At 40.1% G+C, this 22,219-nt stretch overlaps 1 protein-coding gene across 2 annotated transcripts; it reads right to left on the bottom strand.

Moving 5' to 3' along the window:
* Positions 1-1,729: 1,729 nt before the first annotated feature.
* On the bottom strand, positions 1,730-14,022 carry LOC115179503 (oocyte zinc finger protein XlCOF6-like). Of its 2 annotated transcripts, none has more exons than XM_029741089.1 (3): positions 13,965-14,022; positions 10,720-10,968; positions 1,730-4,351 (listed from the first exon to the last, which is right to left on the bottom strand). In XM_029741089.1, the coding sequence occupies exons 2-3, from the start codon at positions 10,820-10,822 to the stop codon at positions 2,529-2,531; spliced, it is 1,926 nt and encodes a 641-aa protein (XP_029596949.1). In that variant the 5' UTR covers positions 10,823-10,968; positions 13,965-14,022; the 3' UTR covers positions 1,730-2,528. The 2 variants fall into 2 exon arrangements, with proteins under 2 accessions (XP_029596949.1, XP_029596950.1); XM_029741090.1 differs by lacking the exon at positions 13,965-14,022 and adding an exon at positions 11,606-11,913.
* Between the last annotated feature and the right edge of the window lie 8,197 nt (positions 14,023-22,219).

Genomic DNA, 22,219 nt, shown 5'->3' with positions numbered 1-22,219 from the left:
TAGAAAACACTCTGAAGTTTCTAAAACTGTTTGAATGGTGTCTGTAAGTATAACAGAACTCATATGGCAGGCAAAAACCTGAGAAAAATACAAGCAGGAAATGAAAACCTTGTGGCTGTACTTTTTTCAAGTCATTGCCAATGGAACACACAGAGACTAAGGATTAATTTTGCACTTCCTATGGCTTCCACTAGATGTCAACAGTCTTTAGAAAGTTGTTTGAGGCGTCTATGATGAACAGAGACCGAATGAGAAGGCTGGGAAGTTGGTAACCCAGGGAATGACATCACTTCATTGGCGCGTGTTCATGAGGGAGGAACCTCTGTTCCAAAACGTTTTTCAAGACACAGGAACCGTCCGGTTGAAATGTTACTGAAGTTTCACGTTAAAATGGCCCTAAAGATTGATGCTATACAACGTTTGACATGTTTGAACGAACGTAAATAGATCTTTTTTTTTTACTTTTCGTCGTGACACTTTCCTCGCGCGTCCTACATTTTGAGTACCTTACTGAACGCGCTAACAACATGGAGTTATTAGGACATAAATTATGAACTTTATCGAACAAAACAACATATGTTGTGGACCTGGGATTCCTGGAAGTGCCTTCTGATGAAGATTATTAAAGGTAAGTGAATATTTCTAATGTTATTTATGCATTTAGATGACTCCAAAATGGCGGCTATCTGTATTGCCTAGTGTATTTTTCTGAGCACAGTACTCAGATTATTGCAAAATGTGCTTTCCCAGTAAAGTTATTTTGAAATCTGTCAATGTGGTTGCATTCAGGAGATGTTAATCTATAATTCTTTGAATAATAGTTTAATATTTTATCAACGTTTATAATGAGTATTTTTGTAAATTCACCGGCAGTTTTGAGGGAGAAACATTTTCTGAACGTCACGCGCCGATGTAAAATGCTGTTTTTGGATATAAATATAAACTCGATAGAACAAAAAATACATGTATTGTCTAACATAATGTCCTAGGAGTGTCATCTGATGAAGATTGTCAAAGGTTAGTGCATAATTTTAGCTGGTTTTCTGCTTTTGGTGACGCCTGTCCTTGCATTGAAAATGGCTGTGTGTAATTTTTTGTCATGTACTCTCCTAACATAATCTAACTTTATGCTTTCGCCGTAAAGCCTCTTTGAAATCGGACAATGTGGTTGGATTAAGGAGATGTTTATCTTTCAAATGGTGTAAAATAGTTGATTGTTTGAGAAATTGAAATTATTAGATTTTTGCTGTTTTGAATTTGCCGCCATGTATCTTGTCAAGCAATACCGTTACGGGGATAATAACGGAAGGGGTGTCCCCAACAGGTTTAACTGACTTGCCTAGTTAAATAAAGGTTCAATAAAAAAATGTCTACTAGCTCATCCCCACAGAATACTGCATAGGGACAACCTGGTCTCAGAGCAAAACTTATTAAATGTTACAAAAACATCCGTGCCACTCCATTTAGTATGTTAGGTTACATTACAACGGCCTACCAATAAAAACTGAACTAAAATATAAACTAAACATGTAAAGTGTTGGTTTCATGAGCTGAAAGAAAAGATTCCAGAAATGTTCCATATGCACAAAAAGCTTATTTCTCTCAAATGTTGTGCACAAATTTGTTTATATCCCTGTTAGTGAGCATTTCAGCCTTTGTCAAGATAATCCATCCACCTGACAGGTGTGGCATATCAAGATGCTGATGAACAGCATTATCATTACACAGGTGCACCTTGTGCTGGGGGACAATAAAAGGCCACACAACACAATGTCACAGATGTCTCAAGTTTAGGGAATGTGCAATTGTCATGATGACTGCAGGAATGTCCACCATAGATGTTGCCAGAGAACTCAATAATTATATCTCTACCATAAGCCACCTTTAATGTCCTTTTAAAGAATTTGGCAATACATCCAACCGGCCTCACAATTGCAGATCACATGTAACCACGACAGCCCAGGACCTCTTCACCTGCAGGATTGCAATTTCAAAGACTTACAAACTTACAGACTTACAAACTGTAAATCTTTGAAATTGTTGCGTTTAGATTGTTGTTCAGTATAATACGACTTGTAGGACGTATCGTATGTTATGAATTACAATTCGTATGTTATTTTACACATTGCTATTCATACAATGTTACGAACTTGTAATATGTATGATATGTTACGAATTCCAATTTGTTGTTGCTAACGTTAGCTAGGTTAGGGGTGAGGCGTTTAAGGTAGAGTTAAATGGGTTTAGGGGAAAGGTTAGCTAACATGCTAAGTAGTTGCATTATAAGCTAACATGCTAACATAGCTACAAAGTAGTAAGTAGTTGCAAAGTTGCTAATAAGCTAAAATGCTAAAGTCCTCCTTGATGAGATTCAAACATGCAGCCTTTGGCTAGAAGTTTGACTTACACGCCCACCCCTCCACAGAGAAGGAGTAAGGCTTCTCCCCTGTGTGTATACATTGTTGTGTTAAGTTGCTATGGTGAGAGAAACTCACCCAAAAGTCGGAGCAGACATAAGCAGGCTTCTCTCATTCGTGTGTTCTCTGATGAACTTTTAGCTCAGTTGCTGTTTTGAAGCATTTTACACAGGCAGAGCAGGAGTATGGCTTCTCTCCTTCATGTATATGTTGATGTGTTTTTAAGGCATCCAGTCGAGAGAAACTTACCCCACAGTCAGAACAGGAGTAAGGCTTTTCTCCTGTATGTGTTCTCTTATGAACTTTTAGATGAGTTGATGTTTTAAAACATTTTAAACAGTCAGAGCAGAAGAAAGGCTTCTCTCCTGTGTGTGTTCTCTGGTGAACTTTTAGCTCATTTGATGTTTTAAAACATTTTACACAGTCAGAGCAGGAATAAGGCTTCTCTCCTGTGTGTGTTCTATGATGAACTTTTAGATGAGTTGATGTTGTGAAGCATTTTCCACAGTCAGAGCAGACGTAAGGCTTCTCTCCTGTGTGTGTTCTCTGATGAACTTTTAGCTCATTTGATGTTTTTAAACATCTTCCACAGTCAGAGCAGGAATAAGGCTTCTCTCCTGTGTGTGTTCTCTGATGAACTTTTAGCTCAGCTGATGTTTTGAAGCATTTTACACAGTCAGAGCAGACGTAAGGCTTCTCTCCTGTGTGTGTTCTCTGATGAACTTTTAGCTCATTTAATGCTTTAAAACATTTTCCACAGTCAGAGCAGTAATAAGGCTTCTCTCCTGTGTGTGTTCTGTGATGAACTTTTAGCTCATTTGATGTTTTAAAACATTTTCTACAGTCAGAGCAGGAGTATGGCTTCTCCCCTGTATGTATACGTTCATGTGATTTTAAGTTGGAAAGTTGAGAGAAACTAGTTCCACAGTCAGAGCAGACATAAGGCTTCTCTCCTGTGTGTGTTCTCTGATGAACTTTTAGCTCATTTGATGTTTTAAAACATTTTCTACAGTCAGAGCAGGAGTATGGTTTCTCTCCTGTATGTATTCGTTCATGTGATTTTAAGTGGTAAAGTTTAGAGAAACTAGTTCCACAGTCAGGGCAGAAGAAAGGCTTCTCTCCCGTGTGTGTTCTCTGATGAACCTTTAGCTCATTTGATGTTTTAAAACATTTTCCACAGTCAGAGCAGGAGTATGGCTTCTCTCCTGTGTGTGTTCTCTGGTGAACTTTTAGCTCAGTTGATGTTTTGAAATATTTTACACAGACAGAGCAGGAGTACGGCTTCTCTCCTGTATGTATACGTTCATGTGATTTTAAGTTGGAAAGTTGAGAGAAACTAGTTCCACAGTCAGGGCAGAAGAAAGGCTTCTCTCCTGTGTGTGTTCTTTGATGTACTTTTAGATCAGTTGATGTTGTGAAGCATTTTCCACAGTCAGAGCAGACGTAAGGCTTCTCTCCCGTGTGTGTTCTCTGATGAACTTTTAGCTCATTTGATGTTTTAAAACATTTTCCACAGTCAGAGCAGGAGTATGGCTTCTCTCCTGTATGTATACGTTCATGTCTTTTTAAGTGGGAAAGTAGAGAGAAACTAGTTCCACAGTCAGGGCAGAAGAAAGGCTTCTCTCCTGTGTGAGTCTTCTGATGAACCTTTAGCTGAGTTGATGTTTTAAAACGTTTTCCACAGTCAGAGCAGTAATAAGGCTTCTCTCCTGTGTGTGTGCTCTGATGAAGTTTTAGCACCGTTGATGTTTTGAAGCATTTTCCACAGTCAGAGCAGGAGTAAGGCTTCTCTCCTGTGTGTATTTTTAGGTGTATTTTTAGCTTTGATAGAAATGGGAAAATCTCTTCACAATGTGGGCAGTGATGAGACCTCTTAACTCTCTGATCTTCCTGCTGTTGCTCTCTGGTTGTAGAGAATGTCTCAACATGGTATTCTGTGTGAACATCAGAAGAACCAGTCAGTTGGTGTGATATACATGTCAATCAAATGTATTTTATGAAGCCCTTTTTACATCAGTAGTTGTCACAAAGTGCTTAACAGAAACCCAGCATAAAATCCCCAAAGAGCAAGCAATGCAGATGTAGAAGCACAGCGGCCACAAAAAAACTCCCTAGAAAGCAGGAACCTAGGAAGAAACCTAGAGAGGAACCAGGCTCAGAGCGGTGACCAGTCCTCTTCTGGCCATACTGGGTGACAGGTAGCCTAGTGGTTAGAGCAACCGAAAGGTTGCAAGATCGAATCCCCGAGCTGACAAGGTAAACATCTGTCATTCTTCCCCTGAATAGGGCAGTTAACCCACTGTTCCTAGGCCGTCATTGAAAATAATAATTTGTTCTTAATAACTGACTTGACTAATTAACCTGTTTGGGCGCATGTCCAAACGCTAGCGGGACACCTACAACAACATCCGGTGAGATTACAGAGCGCGAAATTCAAAATACAAAAATCGAAATATTAAACATTCATGAAAATACAAGTGTCTTACATCATTTAAAACCTTGTTAATCCAACTGCGTTGTCAGATTTCAAAAAGGCTTTACGGAGAAAGCATACCATGCGATTATCTGAGGACAGCGCCCCATGTCAATATACTTTTTCAACCAGCACAGGCGTCACAAAATCACAGACAGCAATTAAATAAATCACTTACCTTTGAAGATCTTCCTCTGATTGCAATCCCAAGCGTCCCAGCTAAACAATGAATGGTGTTTTGTTCAATAAAGTCCTTCATTATATCCCAAAAATATCAGTTTAGTTGGCGCGCTTGATTCCGTAATTCACTCGTTCAACATGCACACAAACTAATCCAAAAAGTTACTGGTAAAGTTCGTCCAAACAAGTCAAATTATGTTTCTAATTAATCCTCAGGTATTCTAATACATAAATAAACAATCATATTTAAGACGGAGAACAGTGTGTTCAATAGCGAAGATAAATAACGAAGAGCACACTCTCGTTGATGCGCGCAACATGACTACTTTTCTAAATGGGGGACACATTGGAAAACTACAAATACTACAAACTACAAAAAACAAGCCTGAAACCCTTTCTAAAGACTTGACATCTAGTGGAAGCCATAGGAACTGCAATCTGGGTCCTATCTATTTGTGTATCCCATAGGCAAGCACTGAAAAAACCTGTGACCTCAAAATATAATAATTCCGGATGGATTTTCCTCAGTTATTCACCTGCCAAATCAGTTCTGTTACACTCACAGACATTATTTTAACAGTTTTAGAAAGTTCAGAGTGTTATCTATCCAGCTATCAAGTATATGCATATCCTAGCTTCTGGGCAGTTTACAGGCAGTTTACTTTGGGCACGTCAGTCATCCGAAATTCCGGACAATAACCAGAAGTTAAATAAAGGTTAAAAAAATAAAAGTAAATAAATACACTACCATTAGTGGTGAAATAAATGAATAAATTCTGAAGATTGTGGTCACTTACAAATGTCCTTATTCGTGAAAGAAAAGCAAATTTTTTTGTCCATTCAAATAATGTCAAATTGATCAGAAATACAGTGTAGACATTGTTAATGTTGAAAATGACTATTGTAGCTGGAAACGGCTGAAGATCTCGTACAACGCTGTGTACTACTCCCTTCACAGAACAGCGCAAACTGTCGCCAACCAGAATAGTGTCAAGAAGGCCAGTATCCCGGAGTCGCCTCTTCATAGTTGACGTTGAGACTGGTGTTTTGCGGGTACTATTTAATGAAGCTGCCAGTTGAGGACTTGTGAGACGACTGTTTCTCAAACTAGACAATATAATGTACTTGTCCTCTTGCCCAGTTGTGCACCGGGGCCTCCCACTCCTCTTTCTATTCTGGTTAAAGCCAGTTTGCACTGTTCTGTGAAGGGAGTAGTACACAGCGTTGTACGAGATCTTCAGTTTCTTCGCAATTTCTCACATGGAATAGACTTCATTTCTCAGAACAAGAATAGACTGACGAGTTTCAGAAGAAAGGTCTTTGTTTCTGGCCATTTTGAGCCAGTAATCAAACCGACAAATGACCCAGATACTCAACTAGTCTAAAGAAGGACAGTTTTATTGCATCTTTAATCAGAACCACAGTTCTCAGCTGTGCTAACAAAATTGCAAAAGGGTTTTGTAATGATCAATTAGCATGTTAAAATGATAAACTTGGATTAGCTAACACAACATGCCATTGGATCACAGGAGTGATGGTTGCTGATAATGGGCTTCTGCGTGACCCTAAATTTTTCAACGTTGGTGTATGTATTAATTTCAGTAGGCTGTATGGGAATAAAACTATTCTAAAACTGGGTAGGAGTCAAAAACTACAAAGAGGCAAAGGTCGTGAAAATGATGAGCTATATCATCCTCCACTCAACATCACAAGGGTTAGAAACTACACAGACTCATTTCATAGAACTTTAAAACACTGGCAGATTGTCTACTTCACTTCCTTAGTCTACACTCTGAGCACTCCAGATAACCCAGTGAATAAAACAAATGCTGGCAATACTGGTGTCATCCATACAAGTCTCAGTAGAATGAAATAAGATCTACAATGCATTCGAAAAGTATTCAGACCCCTTGATGTTTTCTACGTTTTGTTACATTACAGCCTTATTCTAAAATTGATTAAATAGTTTTGTTTTCTTCTCATCAATCTACAAACAATACCCCATAATGGCATCACAATACCCCATAATGACATCACAATACCCCATAATGACATCACAATACCCCATAATGACATCTCAATACCCCATAATGACAAGGGCAAAAACAGGTTTTTAGAAATAACTGAAATAATACATTTACGTAAGTATTGACCCTTTACACAATAGTTAGTTGAAGCACCTTTGGCAGCGATTACAGCCTTGAGTCTTGTTGGGTATGAAGTTTTAAGCTTGGCACACTTGTATTTGGGGAGTTTCTCCCATTCTTCTCTGCAGATCCTCTCAAGCTCTGCCAGGTTGGATGGGGAGCATCTCTGGAAATCTATTTTCAGGTCTCTCCAGAGATGTTTGATCGGGGTCAAGTCCGGGATCTGGCTGGGCCACTCAATGACATTCAGAGACTTGTACCGAAGCCACTCCACGTTGTCTTGGCTGTGTGCTTAGGGTTGTTGTTCTTTTGGAAGGTGAACCTTCACCCCAGTCTGAGGTCCCTAAAATTTCTAAACCTGTTTTCGCTTTGTCATTATGGGGTATTGTGTGTAGATTGACGAAGAAAAACATGTCATCAATTTTAGAATAAGGCTGTAACGTACCAAAATGGGAAAAATGGGAAGGGGTCTGACAGTGCCCTCGGAAAGTAATCAGATCCCTTGATTTTTTTCACATTTTGTTATGTTACAGCCTTATTCTAAAATTAAATTAAAAAATATCCTCAACAATCTACACACAATACCCCATAATGACAAAGCGAAAACAGGTTTAGACATTTTTGCTAATTTATAAAAATAAAAAAAACAGAAAAACGAGAGACTCAAAATTTAGTTCAGATGCATCCTGTTTCCATTGACCATCCTTGAGATGTTTCTACAACTTGATATATAAAACATATTAAATATACACTACTGTTCAAAAGTTTGGGGTCACTTAGAAATGTCCTTGTTTTGAAAGTAAATAACATTTTTCGTCCATTAAAATAACATCAAATTGATCAGGAATACAGTGTAGACATTGTTAATGTTGTAAATGACTATTGTAACTGGAAATGGCAGATTTTTTTATGGAATATCTACAGAGGACAACAGAGGCCCATTATCAGCAACCATCACTCCTGTGATCCAATGGCTAGGTTGTGTTAGCTAATCTAAGTTTATCATTTTAAAAGGCTAATAGATCATTAGAAAACCATTTTGCAATTATGTTAGCACAGCTGAAAACTGGGGTGCTCATTAAAGAAGCAATAATACTGGCCTTTGCAACTCTGCCTAGAAGGCCAGCATCCCGGAGTCGCCTCTTCACTGTTGACGTTGAGACTGGTGTTAAGTGTCCCCAAACTTTTGAATTGAGCTCAGGTGCATCCTGTTTCCATTGATCATCCTTGAGATGTTTCTACAACTTGATATATAAAATATAAAATATCTATGTATCAGCTATAAATCATCAGGATGTGGTAGTCTACTGGTTATGTTCAACACTTCTCCAATCGTTGTTGAGATCTGATATTCTGTGCGGCGAAAAACGAAACGTAAGCCTATATCATATTTCTCAAATAAATATAAACGCAATATGTAAAGTGTTGGTCCCATGTTTCATGTTTCATGAGTTTCATGATAAATCTCAAAAATTTTCCTACACACACAAAAAGCATATTTCTCTCAAATTGTGTGAACAAATATGTTTACATCCCTGTTAGTGAGCATTTCTCCTTTGTCAAGATAATCCATCCACCTGACAGGTGTGACATATCAAGAAGCTGATTAAACAGCATAATTATTACACAGTTGCACCTTGTGCTGGGGACAATAAAAGGACACTTTAAAATGTATAGTTTTGTTACACAACACCACAGATGACTCAAGTTTTGAGGGAGCGTGCAATTGGCATGCTGACTGCAGGAATGTCGACCAGAGCTGCTGCCAGAGAATTGAATGTTAATTCCTCTACCATAAGCTGCCTCCAACGTCGTATTAGAGTATATGGCAGTACGTCCAACCGGCCTCACAATCGTAGACCACGTGTAACAACGTCACCCCAGGACCTGAGGTGGGTCTGGCTGCCAAGTGGGTGGGCCTATGCCTTCCAAGGCCCACCCATGGCTGCATCCCTGCCCAGTCATGTGAAATCTACACGTTAGGGCCTAATTCATTTCAATTGACTGATGTTTTTAAATTACATTTAACCTTTATTTAATAACTAGGCAAGTCAGTAAAGAACAATTCTTACTAACAATGACAGCCTACCGGGTGGGTTAACTGCCTTGTTCAGGGGCAGAACGACAGACTTTTACCTTGTCAGCTCAGGGATTCGATCCAGCAACCTTTCGGTCTAACCACTAGGCTACCTGCCGCCCCTTATATGAACTATAACAAAAAAAAAAGTTGAAATTGTTGCATGTTGTGTTTATATTTATGTACAATATACATACAAGAAGCTGGTGAAGAGCTACAAAAGGAAGTAAATAGCCCTATTAGACTGAAAGATAATGGAATTTCATCAAACTTATGAGCTCCCGAGTGGCGCAGCGGTCTAAGGCACTGCATCTCAGTGCTAGAGGCGTCACTACAGACACCCTGGTTAGATTCCAGGCTGTATCACAACTGGTCGTGATTGGGAGTCCCATAGGGCGGGGCACAACTGGCCAAGTGTCGCCGGGTTTGGCCGGTGTAGGCCGTCATTGTAAATAATAATTTGTTCTTATTAACTGACTTGCCTAGTTAAATAAAGGTTAATAATAATAATAATAGTTAGGATCTCCATGAGCATTAGCTGCTACTTCACTCAATCCTGTTTTAAAAAGTCTCCCTGTGTGACATTCCTTGAGACCAACCAGAAATGTTTCCTTGGCCAAATGTTCCCAGATTTTCATAAAAACAGCTAAACATGTTCTCTCGTTCTCTCTCACCAAATGTTGCGCGAGGCAAAAGAGTAGGCTAGGTGAGCATCAATCGCTAGTTCGGTGCAGCAGACTGCAGGAGTGTAGTGCTGCAGGAGCGATGAGCCGCCACAATGGTGTTTGTTTAGTAAAGTTAGATCAATGTCTTGGACGATCACCTAATGATTAATTAGTAGTCCACATAACCAAATATTATAGCATAACATTACTGTTACAACAAAAACAACACCTCATTTCTTACGAGATTTTAGGATGGTTTGCTGAATCGTCCCAAACTCAACAGCGCGCGACATTAGGCAGAATGTGCTTTGATTAAAACAAAATACAGGAAGTCTATATAATTTAACACCGTCTGCTCTAATTTGCTCACCAAACAGTAATTTAAGAAGATTTAAATGCATATTCACATGAAATTGATTGAGATCAAACGATTGGCATGCAGACGCAGCTTGGTCATTTCACTGGTAAAACGTGAAGAATTATAATTCAATATTGACAGTGATGATGCCATGGCCTATTTTGAAATGAGGTATGCCTAACTAACTGATTGAGGGTATTAAACATTTTTAAGGTTCTCGAGACAATGTGTGGGTAAAGGCAGGCGTTACAAGTTTTTAAAAATGTTGCTTCGCTGTGAAGTCTTGAGTTGTTCAGGGATGTGTGATGTCAGAATTACAGAATTCAACCTAGCAATAGACTGGGTCATAACTTATGGAGGTCTAATTTATGAAGATAACTTATAGACAGAACCAGCTCTTACCATGATTAACAGTTGTCCTAATCTTCTCCTCCTCTTCTTCATCTTTAATGTTGACATTCAGCTCCAGTGTTTGACTGCAGTCTTCCAGCTTCACTGATGCCATCTCTGGATCCTGCAGTGCAAACTGGGCTCCACTGTCACAATCAGGACCCAGTGATTGTAGGTTTGGACTCAGTGAGGAAGGAGAGAGGAGGGCTGGGTTTGTCCTCACTGTTGATGTTACCGGCCTCAGACTTAATTCTAGTCGTCCTGTAGTAATAAAGACAAACGGACACAAAAGATATTGTCTCGACAGTTCTGGCACTTTATCCTGTAAAAATATATTCTCTTTTTCTTGTTCAATTAACTAATTTCAGTAGATCAGGTAGCTAATCCTTGACAAAACATTCACTCACAGACACAAAGTACACATTTTAAATTGCACAACATAAGTGCATATAAAAAAATACTTGGAAAGATCAGTGGTTGGACCTAAGCAAGTGTTTAAATACTTCCCTACATATATAGAATATTTTCTCAACTCACATAAATTACTCAAAAACCATTTAGTAAGGTTGCAGTATGTTTTAGGCAGCACTATGTACTATTTTCCTGAATAACCTTGTCTTCACTGTATTACTTCACTCACATAAAACAATTGTATTTCCCATTCACACCATAGTAAGAATGATCAGGGGTCGTACAGTGGCAAGTCAAATTCAAGGACTTTTTCAGGCACTAATATTTATTTACTTTAAGCCCCATGTGAAAACCCTGAACTATAGATAAATATAGAAACAACTGAATGTGTCTGAATATTAGTACACATGTAAAGAACTGATAATCATTACATTCAGCTTCAAAACTGTAGTGCAACTGAAATGTTCTCTCTCTGATGAGGCACTACCTGCACTGAAGTCCGTTGATGCAGACCTCCTATGGTATCATGGTGGTCCTCAAACAAACGTTTAAGGTTCATGTCTGTCTAATTCTGTACTAAGAAAAACCAAGAAATCCCTATTAACCTCTACCACACCCTCCCCTTCCCCAAAAACCCTCCCACACCCCTAATAAACTTTATCAATAGATCCCTTTCTGTGTTTGCAAACATTGGGGTTTATATCATGCTGAGACAATCCACCCTTAGGTTATCCAGCTTATCAAAAACCATGCCGACAGTAACATCTGTTACCACCAACAACTCTGCTGAAGTTTACAAGATAATTTTAAACCTGGTATTTCTGCTTTACACAATCCAAGATGTTGATAAGCTTACCAATGAAAGCTATGAAGTACATTTTATTCAATATTAAAGTATCAGTTGTCACAGCGCATTTATGGGCGCAAGATTTCTGAACAGGCCTCGAAACCATGTCAGGACTAGTAGGAAGACCAGTTCTGACAGTAGGTCCTCTTACTACGGGACCAACCATGGAAGCTCCATCAGTCTGACAGTAGGTCCTCTTACTACGGGATCAACCATGGAAGCTCCATCAGTATGACAGTAGGTCCTGTTACTACAGGACCAACCATGGAAGCGCCATCAGTATGACAGTAGGTCCTCTTACTACAGGACCAACCATGGAAGCTCCATCAGTCTGACAGTAGGTTCTCTTACTACAGGACCAACCATGGAAGCTCCATCAGTCTGACAGTAGGTCCTCTTACTACAGGACCAACCATGGAAGCTCCATCAGTCTGACAGTAGGTCCTCTTACTACGGGACCAACCATGGAAGCTCCATCAGTCTGACAGTAGGTCCTCTTACTACGGGACCAACCATGGAAGCTCCATCAGTCTGACAGAAGGTCCTCTTACTACAGGACCAACCATGGAAGCTCCATCAAAACCTTCCAACAACTCAACAGCACTGATAAGCTTTCACTTCTTTAACCCTGTTTCCTACTGATCAACCTTTAGGCTTCAACCACTCTGTCTCCCTTCACATGTTCTTTAACAAGATCATACATGGACATTGATACTGGGACCTCAGAGATTACTCCCTTCAATTTAACATGGCTTCTGAGCTTCATCCTATTAAGTTTTTCTATTTGAAGAATCTTCCCTTGCTGAACCTGACTAGCACAAGATATAACAATCTACCATTTTACATTTTTTATTTCATCTTTATTTAACCAGGTAGGCTAGTTCAGAACAAGTTCTCATTTACACGGATGCGGCCCAGTTTAACTTCACCTCTCTTTATGGCCTTGGTGAATCAGATAGGGTGTAAATGAGGCCCTGTGGTCTCCTCAAACACCATCCCAACTTTCCACTGTGACACATTATTACTCTAGCTCCCTACCTTGGGCCTCTTTAGAGTTTCTATACTACATGAGCCACTGCTTCCAGTATCATTATCTCTGTTCTTCCTATGTCTTTCCACTACAGACCATTCACATTCTAGGCCCTCATCCTCCCGCTCCATATCATCAGAACTGTCCCCCACATTGATTGCATTCCAGCACAGCTGTTGCTTCTCAAACTCTCTCTCCATTTCCATTGTTTCTGGGGTGTCAAACTCATTCCATTGAGGGCCGAGTCTCCACTGGTTAAATTTTTTGCATTCAATTAAAACCTAGCCAATCAGATGAGGGGTGTTCCTTTCTAATTAGTGACCTTAATTCATTGATCAAGTACAAAGGTGGAGAGAAAACCCGCAGACACTTGGTCCTCCATGGAATGAGTTTGACAGGTCCTCTGAATCATCTGCATTAATCGACGCCATTCCATGCAGTTGGCCTCTCTCTCCAAATGGTGAAGGATAACTTCAGTTAGCTTCCCTCTACTTTGACACTCCATCACACAGCCTCATGTCGCCATTTCACCACGAGCAAACTCCTAGAAAGACGACCGAAACCGTTGAAGCAGCCATTTGACTAGCCTCGTCCGAACCATCCTGATCTCGCGAGCTTACATTAACGAAACAGTGTATGTAAACTCGCGAGATCAAGATGGTTCGAACGAGGCTATTTACCAGCTCATAAACAACATTTTACACAAAACCAAGAACATGTAAAAACGAACTCAAATAAGTGGAATCTTTATGAAATTACTTTGACGAAATTATGTTCAGACAAACCCAAAGTCTAGCTATGTGACTTGTAAAATCCTTTTTAATCACGTTTTTCACTCACTCGGGTTGACCCCAAAACAACACATACAATTAAAACCTTTACCAAACGTGATAATACCTTGACGGATTTGTTACCTAGCATATTATATATTATTTCGACATTAGAAAGTTTAAACGTGCTATTACATACCTACAATAATACATTTGAAAAGGACACAACCCCTATCGACATAACAGCACAGTTCTGTCGTTTTCTACCCGGAACTTCCTGTTCCCCACAACGACAATACAACAGCAGCATCTTCTTCTCTGGTATACTGACATTTACACAAATATAAGGTGTCTGCCGCCACCTACTGTACGGTTAGTAAACTGTAGAATCAAATACATGTCCATTGTGGATAAAGGGAGGGAGGACAACGACATCAAAACAAAATACAAAAATAGATAAATAACACACCACTACTTCAGTCACAGTCCTATTCAAATCACATCCCTACACAGTCTCATGGGCCTCGTAGGGAGGAACATCTTCAGTCACAGTCCTATTCAAATCACATCCCTACACAGTCTCATGGCCTCGTAGGGAGGAACATCTTCAGTCACAGTCCTATTCAAATCACATCCCTACACAGTCTCATGGGCCTCGTAGGGAGGAACATCTTCAGTCACAGTCCTATTCAAATCACATCCCTACACAGTCTCATGGACCTCGTAGGGAGGAACATCTTCAGTCACAGTCCTATTCATATCACATCCCTACACAGTCTCATGGGCCTCGTAGGGAGGAACATCTTCAGTCACAGTCCTATTCAAATCACATCCCTACACAGTCTCATGGACCTCGTAGGGAGGAACATCTTCAGTCACAGTCCTATTCAAATCACATCCCTACACAGTCTCATGGGCCTCGTAGGGAGGAACATCTTCAGTCACAGTCCTATTCATATCACATCCCTACAGTCTCATGGACCTCGTAGGGAGGAACATCTTCAGTCACAGTCCTATTCAAATCACATCCCTACACAGTCTCATGGGCCTCGTAGGGAGGAACATCTTCAGTCACAGTCCTATTCAAATCACATCCCTACACAGTCTCATGGGCCTCGTAGGGAGGAACATCTTCAGTCACAGTCCTATTCAAATCACATCCCTACACAGTCTCATGGCCTCGTAGGGAGGAACATCTTCAGTCACAGTCCTATTCAAATCACATCCCTACACAGTCTCATGGGCCTCGTAGGGAGGAACATCTTCAGTCACAGTCCTATTCAAATCACATCCCTACACAGTCTCATGGGCCTCGTAGGGAGGAACATCTTCAGTCACAGTCCTATTCATATCACATCCCTACACAGTCTCATGGGCCTCGTAGGGAGGAACATCTTCAGTCACAGTCCTATTCATATCACATCCCTACACAGTCTCATGGCCTCGTAGGGAGGAACATCTTCAGTCACAGTCCTATTACAATCACATCCCTACACAGTCTCATGGGCCTCGTATGGAGGAACATCTTCAGTCACAGTCCTATTCAAATCACATCCCTACACAGTCTCATGGGCCTCGTAGGGAGGAACATCTTCAGTCACAGTCCTATTCAAATCACATCCCTACACAGTCTCATGGCCTCGTAGGGAGGAACATCTTCAGTCACAGTCCTATTCAAATCACATCCCTACACAGTCTCATGGCCTCGTAGGGAGGAACATCTTCAGTCACAGTCCTATTCAAATCACATCCCTACACAGTCTCATGGGCCTCGTAGGGAGGAACATCTTCATCTTCTTTGGCGGGGGAGTAGAGTTGATTCAAGCGTTCTGACCTCAAGCATCCAAGCTAACTGGTTAACATTGGCTAGCTTGCTAGCTACTTCCAGTACAAATGAGAGAACTCTGACCATTTTACTCGCCTTAGCAGAGCTGGTTAGGCTGTGTTCATGTTATCCAGAGCATTGGTGATTTTAACTGTGCTACAGGCAACAATTTAATTACATGTTTTTTGCCGACGTTTACTGACACCGGCCGTATTCAATGATGTTGAACGTTCGTTTTTCATCAATTATTCTTCCCTCTGGCAGCCTCAGACCAGAGTGCTCTGAAATTAGAGAATATAGTCAGAGCAAATTTAGGAACGCACCCTGAGTGTTGGAATGAGCCCCTGACTTTCCGTACATTTAAACTACAATAAAATAGTGCTGTCTGGTTTGCTTAATATAATGAAGTTGAAATGATTTGTACTTTTACTTTTGAAACGTAAGTATATTTTAACAATTACATTTACGTTTGATACATGTTAAACGAAATACTTTTAGACTTTTACTCAAGTAGTATTTTACTGGGTGGCTTTCACTTTTACCTTGATTGTCACGTCCTGGCCAGTATAAGGGTTAATTAGTATTGTAGTTTGGTCAGGACGTGGCAGAGGGTATTTGTTTTATGTGGTTCAGGGTGGTGTGTTTGTTTAAAGGGGGTTTGATTTAGTATTTCCGGGGTTTTGGTTTATGGTCTAGGTTATGTATGTCTATGTAGAATCTAGTGAGTGTATGTCTATGGGTGATTAATTGGGGTTGGGATTCTCAATTGAAGGCAGGTGTTTTCTCTTTGCCTTTGATTGAGAGTCCCATATATTGGGGTGTGTTTGTGATTCGTGGGTGATTGTTCTGTGTTGAGCCTTAGGCTTTGCCAGACTGTTTGTTGTTCGTGGTTTTGTTTGTTTTTGTTATTTTTGTATGTTAATTTTGGAAGTTTAATAAATGTTCAAAATGAACAATCGCATGCCTGCTGCGTTTTGGTCCTCCTTCACCGACGACAACCGTGACATTGATAGGAAAGGACTCAAGTATCTTTACTTTTACTCAAGTATGACAATTGGGTACTTTTTCCACCACTGCCTGCAATGCTTCCAATGTTAATTCCTGAACTCCCAAAAACCTTTCAGCTGCACCTACAATTAATCTTTACAATCGATATCCTGGTAAATGACATGTAAATGACTGGTAAATTACATTATGAAGCTCAACCGGCTGCCATAGCTTCCTCAGCACCAATCGCTCTTTCAACTATTTCCCGCGCCTCCCAGTAGGAGAACTACTGTACAGTTTCTTGATGTGGATGTTCCCTGATATAATAAAAAATGATACATGCCATTGGTCAGTTCCGGTGTTATGAAACTGATGGAGACTATTATTTAATTAGGCACATAGCATACATAACAGGTTAGGATTATTAAAGTGGCAGGTTAGGATAATTAACGTGGCAGGTAGGAGACTGAGGTTAAGGTTAGGAAAATGGTGAGGTTTAGGGATTTGTTTACCATGCAGGTTTGGATAACTAACGTGGCAGGTTATGATAATTAACGTGGTGGTTAGGAGACTGAGGTTAAGGTTAGGAAAAGGGTTAGGGTTATGTTTAGCTACAATGCTACAGTTGTCAACAACTGTTGTCCCCAACGCAAAAGAAAACGGCCACGGACCAATGGGGAGCATCAATTAGTGTAAACTTGATATCATGAAACACCCGATATCAGAGAACGCCCCTAATTGCGGATCAAGGGGCCAGGCTTCCAGTCTATAAGCATGCTTTCCACTGTGCTCAGAGGGCATTTTCGGTACTGCAGTTCAGCTGAAGCACGGCCCAATTCCCATTGAAGGCCCCATAGCGAAGTCACATTTGTTTTTAAACAAGACAATTTACTCATCAACTTTGTAAACAAAATATCCATTGAATTATTAAAGTAATTGCCTTAGTATGATTTTTTCCCATCACTCACAGCCAGAGGCGTAAATCCCGGGGGGGACACGACCCCCCCATCCTGGGAAAAATATGATTTGTCCCCCCCAATATATCACTGAAACATAACTATGTAATTTATATAATATTAATAATACGCAATGAAAGCAATTGTGCTGATTATAGACACTTAATAGCGCGTTTTTTAAGATTCAAAAGATTGCGACCCCCCCCACCCTTTGCCTCACAATGGTTTGATCCACTGCCAGTTCCTTTGTTGGCAAGGTAACAGAGGGGTCGTGTCTACTGTCTGAAAGGAACTCAATGAATGTAACTGACGTGAGGTTAATCCAGTCAATCACGCACACACACTAGCTGAATATGCAGAGCTAGCGCGCAAATATTAATTATTAAGCTAGCTAGTACCTATTCCATTTATGTGGCGTCGTCAAAGATGGAATCTTTGCTATCGTCAATTTATTCCAAGATCAGCATGCAGATGCTGTAAGTTAGTGCTTCAAAGTCCCTGTGATAAGGTCAGCGATAAACTGAAGTCCAAACTGAACAGAACTACACTCTCTTCTACCATTGTCTTAAATATATTTAATGGTCTCGTTGCAAAAGCTAAATTGTCGCAAGGGAACTTTTATTTATTTATTTTATTTCACCTTTATTTAACCCGGGTAGCAAAGATTATAGCAAACACCACTGAAACGGAATTGGTGCTCGCTAGCTTTGCAAATTCAGCTATTGTTGGAAGCCAGCCAATATGAAACAAACTATTAAAATTACAAAAGTTTGCAGCATATGTTGTGTAAATGGTGAACTCATACAGCTGTCAACTCTTGTCATTTTAATCAGTTTCACATTTGCTAGCTACCTTTTAGATCGAAGCCCAAATAGAATGATAGAAGATAAGATGATAGCAGCCCATCTCCTACTGTAAATAACCTACACACTGTGTGTGTGTAGCCAGCCAGCCAGCCAGGTAGAAAAATGGCAGAAAAATAAAAGACGGACATCAGAGTATTTTTCAGTACACCAAAACGCAAAGTAAGAACCCTAGTAGCCTAATATCTCAAAGACTAGTTGATAAAATGTTCATAAGAAAGAAATGAAATTCTAATGGAAATGTTTCACAATGATGTCATTAGGCAGAGCAGACAACAGATGGCACACAGACAGCAGAGTTGGGGACAGATATGCAGGGACAGACTGGCAGAGACAGGGAGTTTCAGGTAAGTTTGTTGAGTCTTTGTTTGGCAACATTAAGAAAGGTTCTAAACATTTTTGACTTGTAAAATAGGAACATAATTGGAAAATGCCATGGATACCCCCACTCTCAACTTAAACTGGTGACTGAACTAAGATTTGTTAAAGGCAATGGTATTGCTGTTGTGATTAGTTGTGTAGTTTTGGGTACCGGTAGTTAGGAGTACGGCAAACACCTTATTTCTTTGGTTCCTCAATATATATTTACCATATTACAATGTAGGCTATGTGTTACAGCACTACTTTTGGTGTCCCCCTCAGGAATTGCTGTTGAGAAAATTTAATGTAATTGTCCCCTCCAAAGTTGATATCAGATTTTTGCCCCTGCTCACAGCCAAAGTCAACCATTTTAGATTCATGCTGTGAGGTGGGTGAGTTTATGCCACATGCAGATGCTGAAGGGAAAGCGCACCTCTTGACCTGCATGTGCATAATGTAGGTCAAGGTGCAGCCTCGTCTCATAGACTAGAGGTAACATAGTAAATATAAATCTGGGACTCTCAAAATAGTATTATGTTAAGCTAACATCAAGTCGGTGACCCGATCCTGTAGGTTCATGCTCTACAACATTCGCAGAGTACGACCCTGCCTCACACAGGAAGCGGCGCAGGTCCTAATCCAGGCACTTGTCATCTCCCGTCTGGATTACTGCAACTCGCTGTTGGCGGGGCTCCCTGCCTGTTCCATTAAACCCCTACAACTCATCCAGAACTCCGCAACCCGTCTGGTGTTCAACCTTCCCAAGTTCTCTCACGTCACCCCGCTCCTCCGCACACTCCACTGGCTTCCAGTTGAAGCTCGCATCTGCTACAAGACCATGGTGCTTGCCTACGGAGTTGTGAGGGGAACGGCACCTCCGTACCTTCAGGCTCTGATCAGTCCCTACACCCAAAGAAGGGCACTGCGTTCATCCACCACTGGCCTGCTCGCTTCCCTTCCTCTGCGGAAGCACAGTTCCTGCTCAGCCCAGTCAAAACTGTTCGCTGCTCTGGCACCCCAATGGTGGAAGAAGCTCCCTCACGACGCCAGGACAGCGGAGTCAATCACCACCTTCCGGAGACACCTGAAACCCCACCTCTTTAAGGAATACCTGGGATAGGATTAAGTAATCCTTCTAACCCCCCCCAAAGAAGAAACTATTGTAAAGTGGTTGTTCCACTGGATATCATAAGGTGATTTGTAAGTCGCTCTGGATAAGAGCGTCTGCTAAATGACGTAAATGTAAATGTTACGGTTTTATGGTTACATAAAACAGATGGTTACTTAATAAATGGAATATGGTGGTGCTGTAATGTAACAGTGAGCTGAGCGAGTTGAAAGTAAAATAACCTGGCTGACTTACTTAAACAAATGTGGTTTCTACTGACAATTGAGATGTACAACCTATGGCATAAGGGGACGACAAGCAGATAAGAGGCAATCCGTAATTTCGATTAAGACATTAATGAGTGAGCTAGGACGGACGTTGTCAATATAAATATTTGCTCAGCACTTTTGAAATGTACAGCGACAGAATTCAGAACATGGGCCGTTCTTAGTGTTCTCCCTGTACACCAAGTCAGAACCGTAGGATAAATAAAAGGGCATATAAGCAGACAATGAAAATTCTTACAATATTCAATGATTACATTTCTCAAAAACAGGTTATAGGCTACATGTGAACCACCAAGTCAGAACAGTAGGCAAAATTAAGAGTTGAAAATAGACCAAATTATTAGGATGAGGCACATGGGCTACTAACATCTTCCTACACAACATACACTTAGTATTACTTTCTTAGCTACAGTATACATATCTCCCTGGCATACTACATCATTTATGCAGCAACATACAAGACATTTTTGGACTCACCTTGTTGTGCTGTGCTCACTTGAACAGGAAGGTGGAGCAGTGGTCCTTCGTGGTCATATTTTGTCATCAAACTTTGTCATCAGTCTGGCATTCTCTGGATTTATGATGCTTTCAAGACAACTGGGAACTCTAGTGATCGCTTTGCAATGCTTGCAGTTAGCCACTGATTCCTTCCAAACCACTCATTGTTGAATTTGCAATTTCCAACTTGTTGTGTAATGTTTATGTCAAATGGCCAATGAGCACCGATACATTTTATCTATAATTTCTCATTATTTCTCTTCATATGACAAAGATTAAAAAGGATTTGCCAGTATAGTCGACTTGATTAATGATGATCACCACCATATATATATGCTAAATAATAATAATAATAATGTGACACTTGTCCTACGAACACTGACTAATTGAGGAGAAATGTATTTACTGTGATATGTGGTTGTCTCACCTGGCTATGTTAAGATGAATGTACTTAATGTGCTGGTGACATCACAGGGTCAGAGAGAACTCCTGACTGTAGTCATACAAAAACACTACAGGCACTCAGCCCATAAGAACCATTCATACTGTCAGATCTAATATGAAGAACTGAATACAACCACAAGAACCATTCATACTGTCAGATCTAATATGAAGAACTGAATACAACCATAAAAACCATTCATACTGTCAGATCAAATATGAAGAACTGAATACAACCATAAGAACCATTCATACTGTCAGATCTAATATGAAGTACTGAATACAACCATAAGAACCATTCATACTGTCAGATCTAATATGAAGTACTGAATACAACCATAAGAACCATTCATACTGTCAGATCTAATATGAAGAACTGAATACAACCATAAGAACCATTCATACTGTCAGATCTAATATGAAGAATTGAATACTAAAGAGAAGAAGAGATTGACCAGTACATATTCATGTAACTTTATTTTTCATTGGCAGATCAATAAAGTTTGCTTCAATGCAGTAATCCAAATACATTCATGATCAGTAACTAAAATAACTCATCTAGTTTTTTAAAGACAATTAATAAACACATGTATTAATTTCATAAGCTGTGTATCATTAAATAAAGTTGTAAAACAATCCCCCCAAACTAGTGGTGAAAAGTGATCATCACACCATCTCTATCTGATACATGTTAGGGGTGGAAGGTAGCCTAGTGGTTAGAGCGTTGGGCCAGTAACCAAAAGGTTGCTAGATTGAATCCCCGAGCTGACAAGGTACAAATCTGTCGTTCTGCCTCTGACCAAGGCAGTTAATCCACTGTTCCAAGGCCGTCATTGTAAATAAGAATTTGTTCTTAACTGACTTGCCTAGTTAAATAAAGGTTCAATAAAAAAGTGTCTACTAGCTCATTCCCACAGAATACTGCAGAGGAACAACCCGGTCTCAGAGCAAAACATACTATATATTACAAACACATCCGTGCCACTCCATTTAGTATGTTAGGTTACATTACATTGGCCTACCAATAAAAACTGAACTAAAATATAAACTAAACATCTAAAGTGTTGGTTTCATGAGCTGAAAAATAAAAAAATGCAACAATGTTCCATATGCACAAAAAGCTTATTTC

Source organism: Salmo trutta, chromosome 39 (genome assembly GCF_901001165.1).
Source record: "Salmo trutta chromosome 39, fSalTru1.1, whole genome shotgun sequence".
Lineage (NCBI taxonomy): Eukaryota > Metazoa > Chordata > Actinopteri > Salmoniformes > Salmonidae > Salmo > Salmo trutta.
The sequence above is the reverse complement of the archived record's forward strand: the minus strand, read 5'-3'. Positions and strand labels throughout refer to the sequence as shown.

Coding starts and splice junctions, on each gene's coding strand:
- LOC115179503 (XM_029741089.1), bottom strand. CDS start 10,822: ATGGCATCAGTGAAGCTGGAAGACTGCAGTCAAACACTGGAGCTGAAT. Junction 4,352..10,719: donor TAGGACAACTGTTAATCATG/GTAAGAGCTGGT, acceptor ATGTTCACACAG/AATACCATGTTGAGACATTC.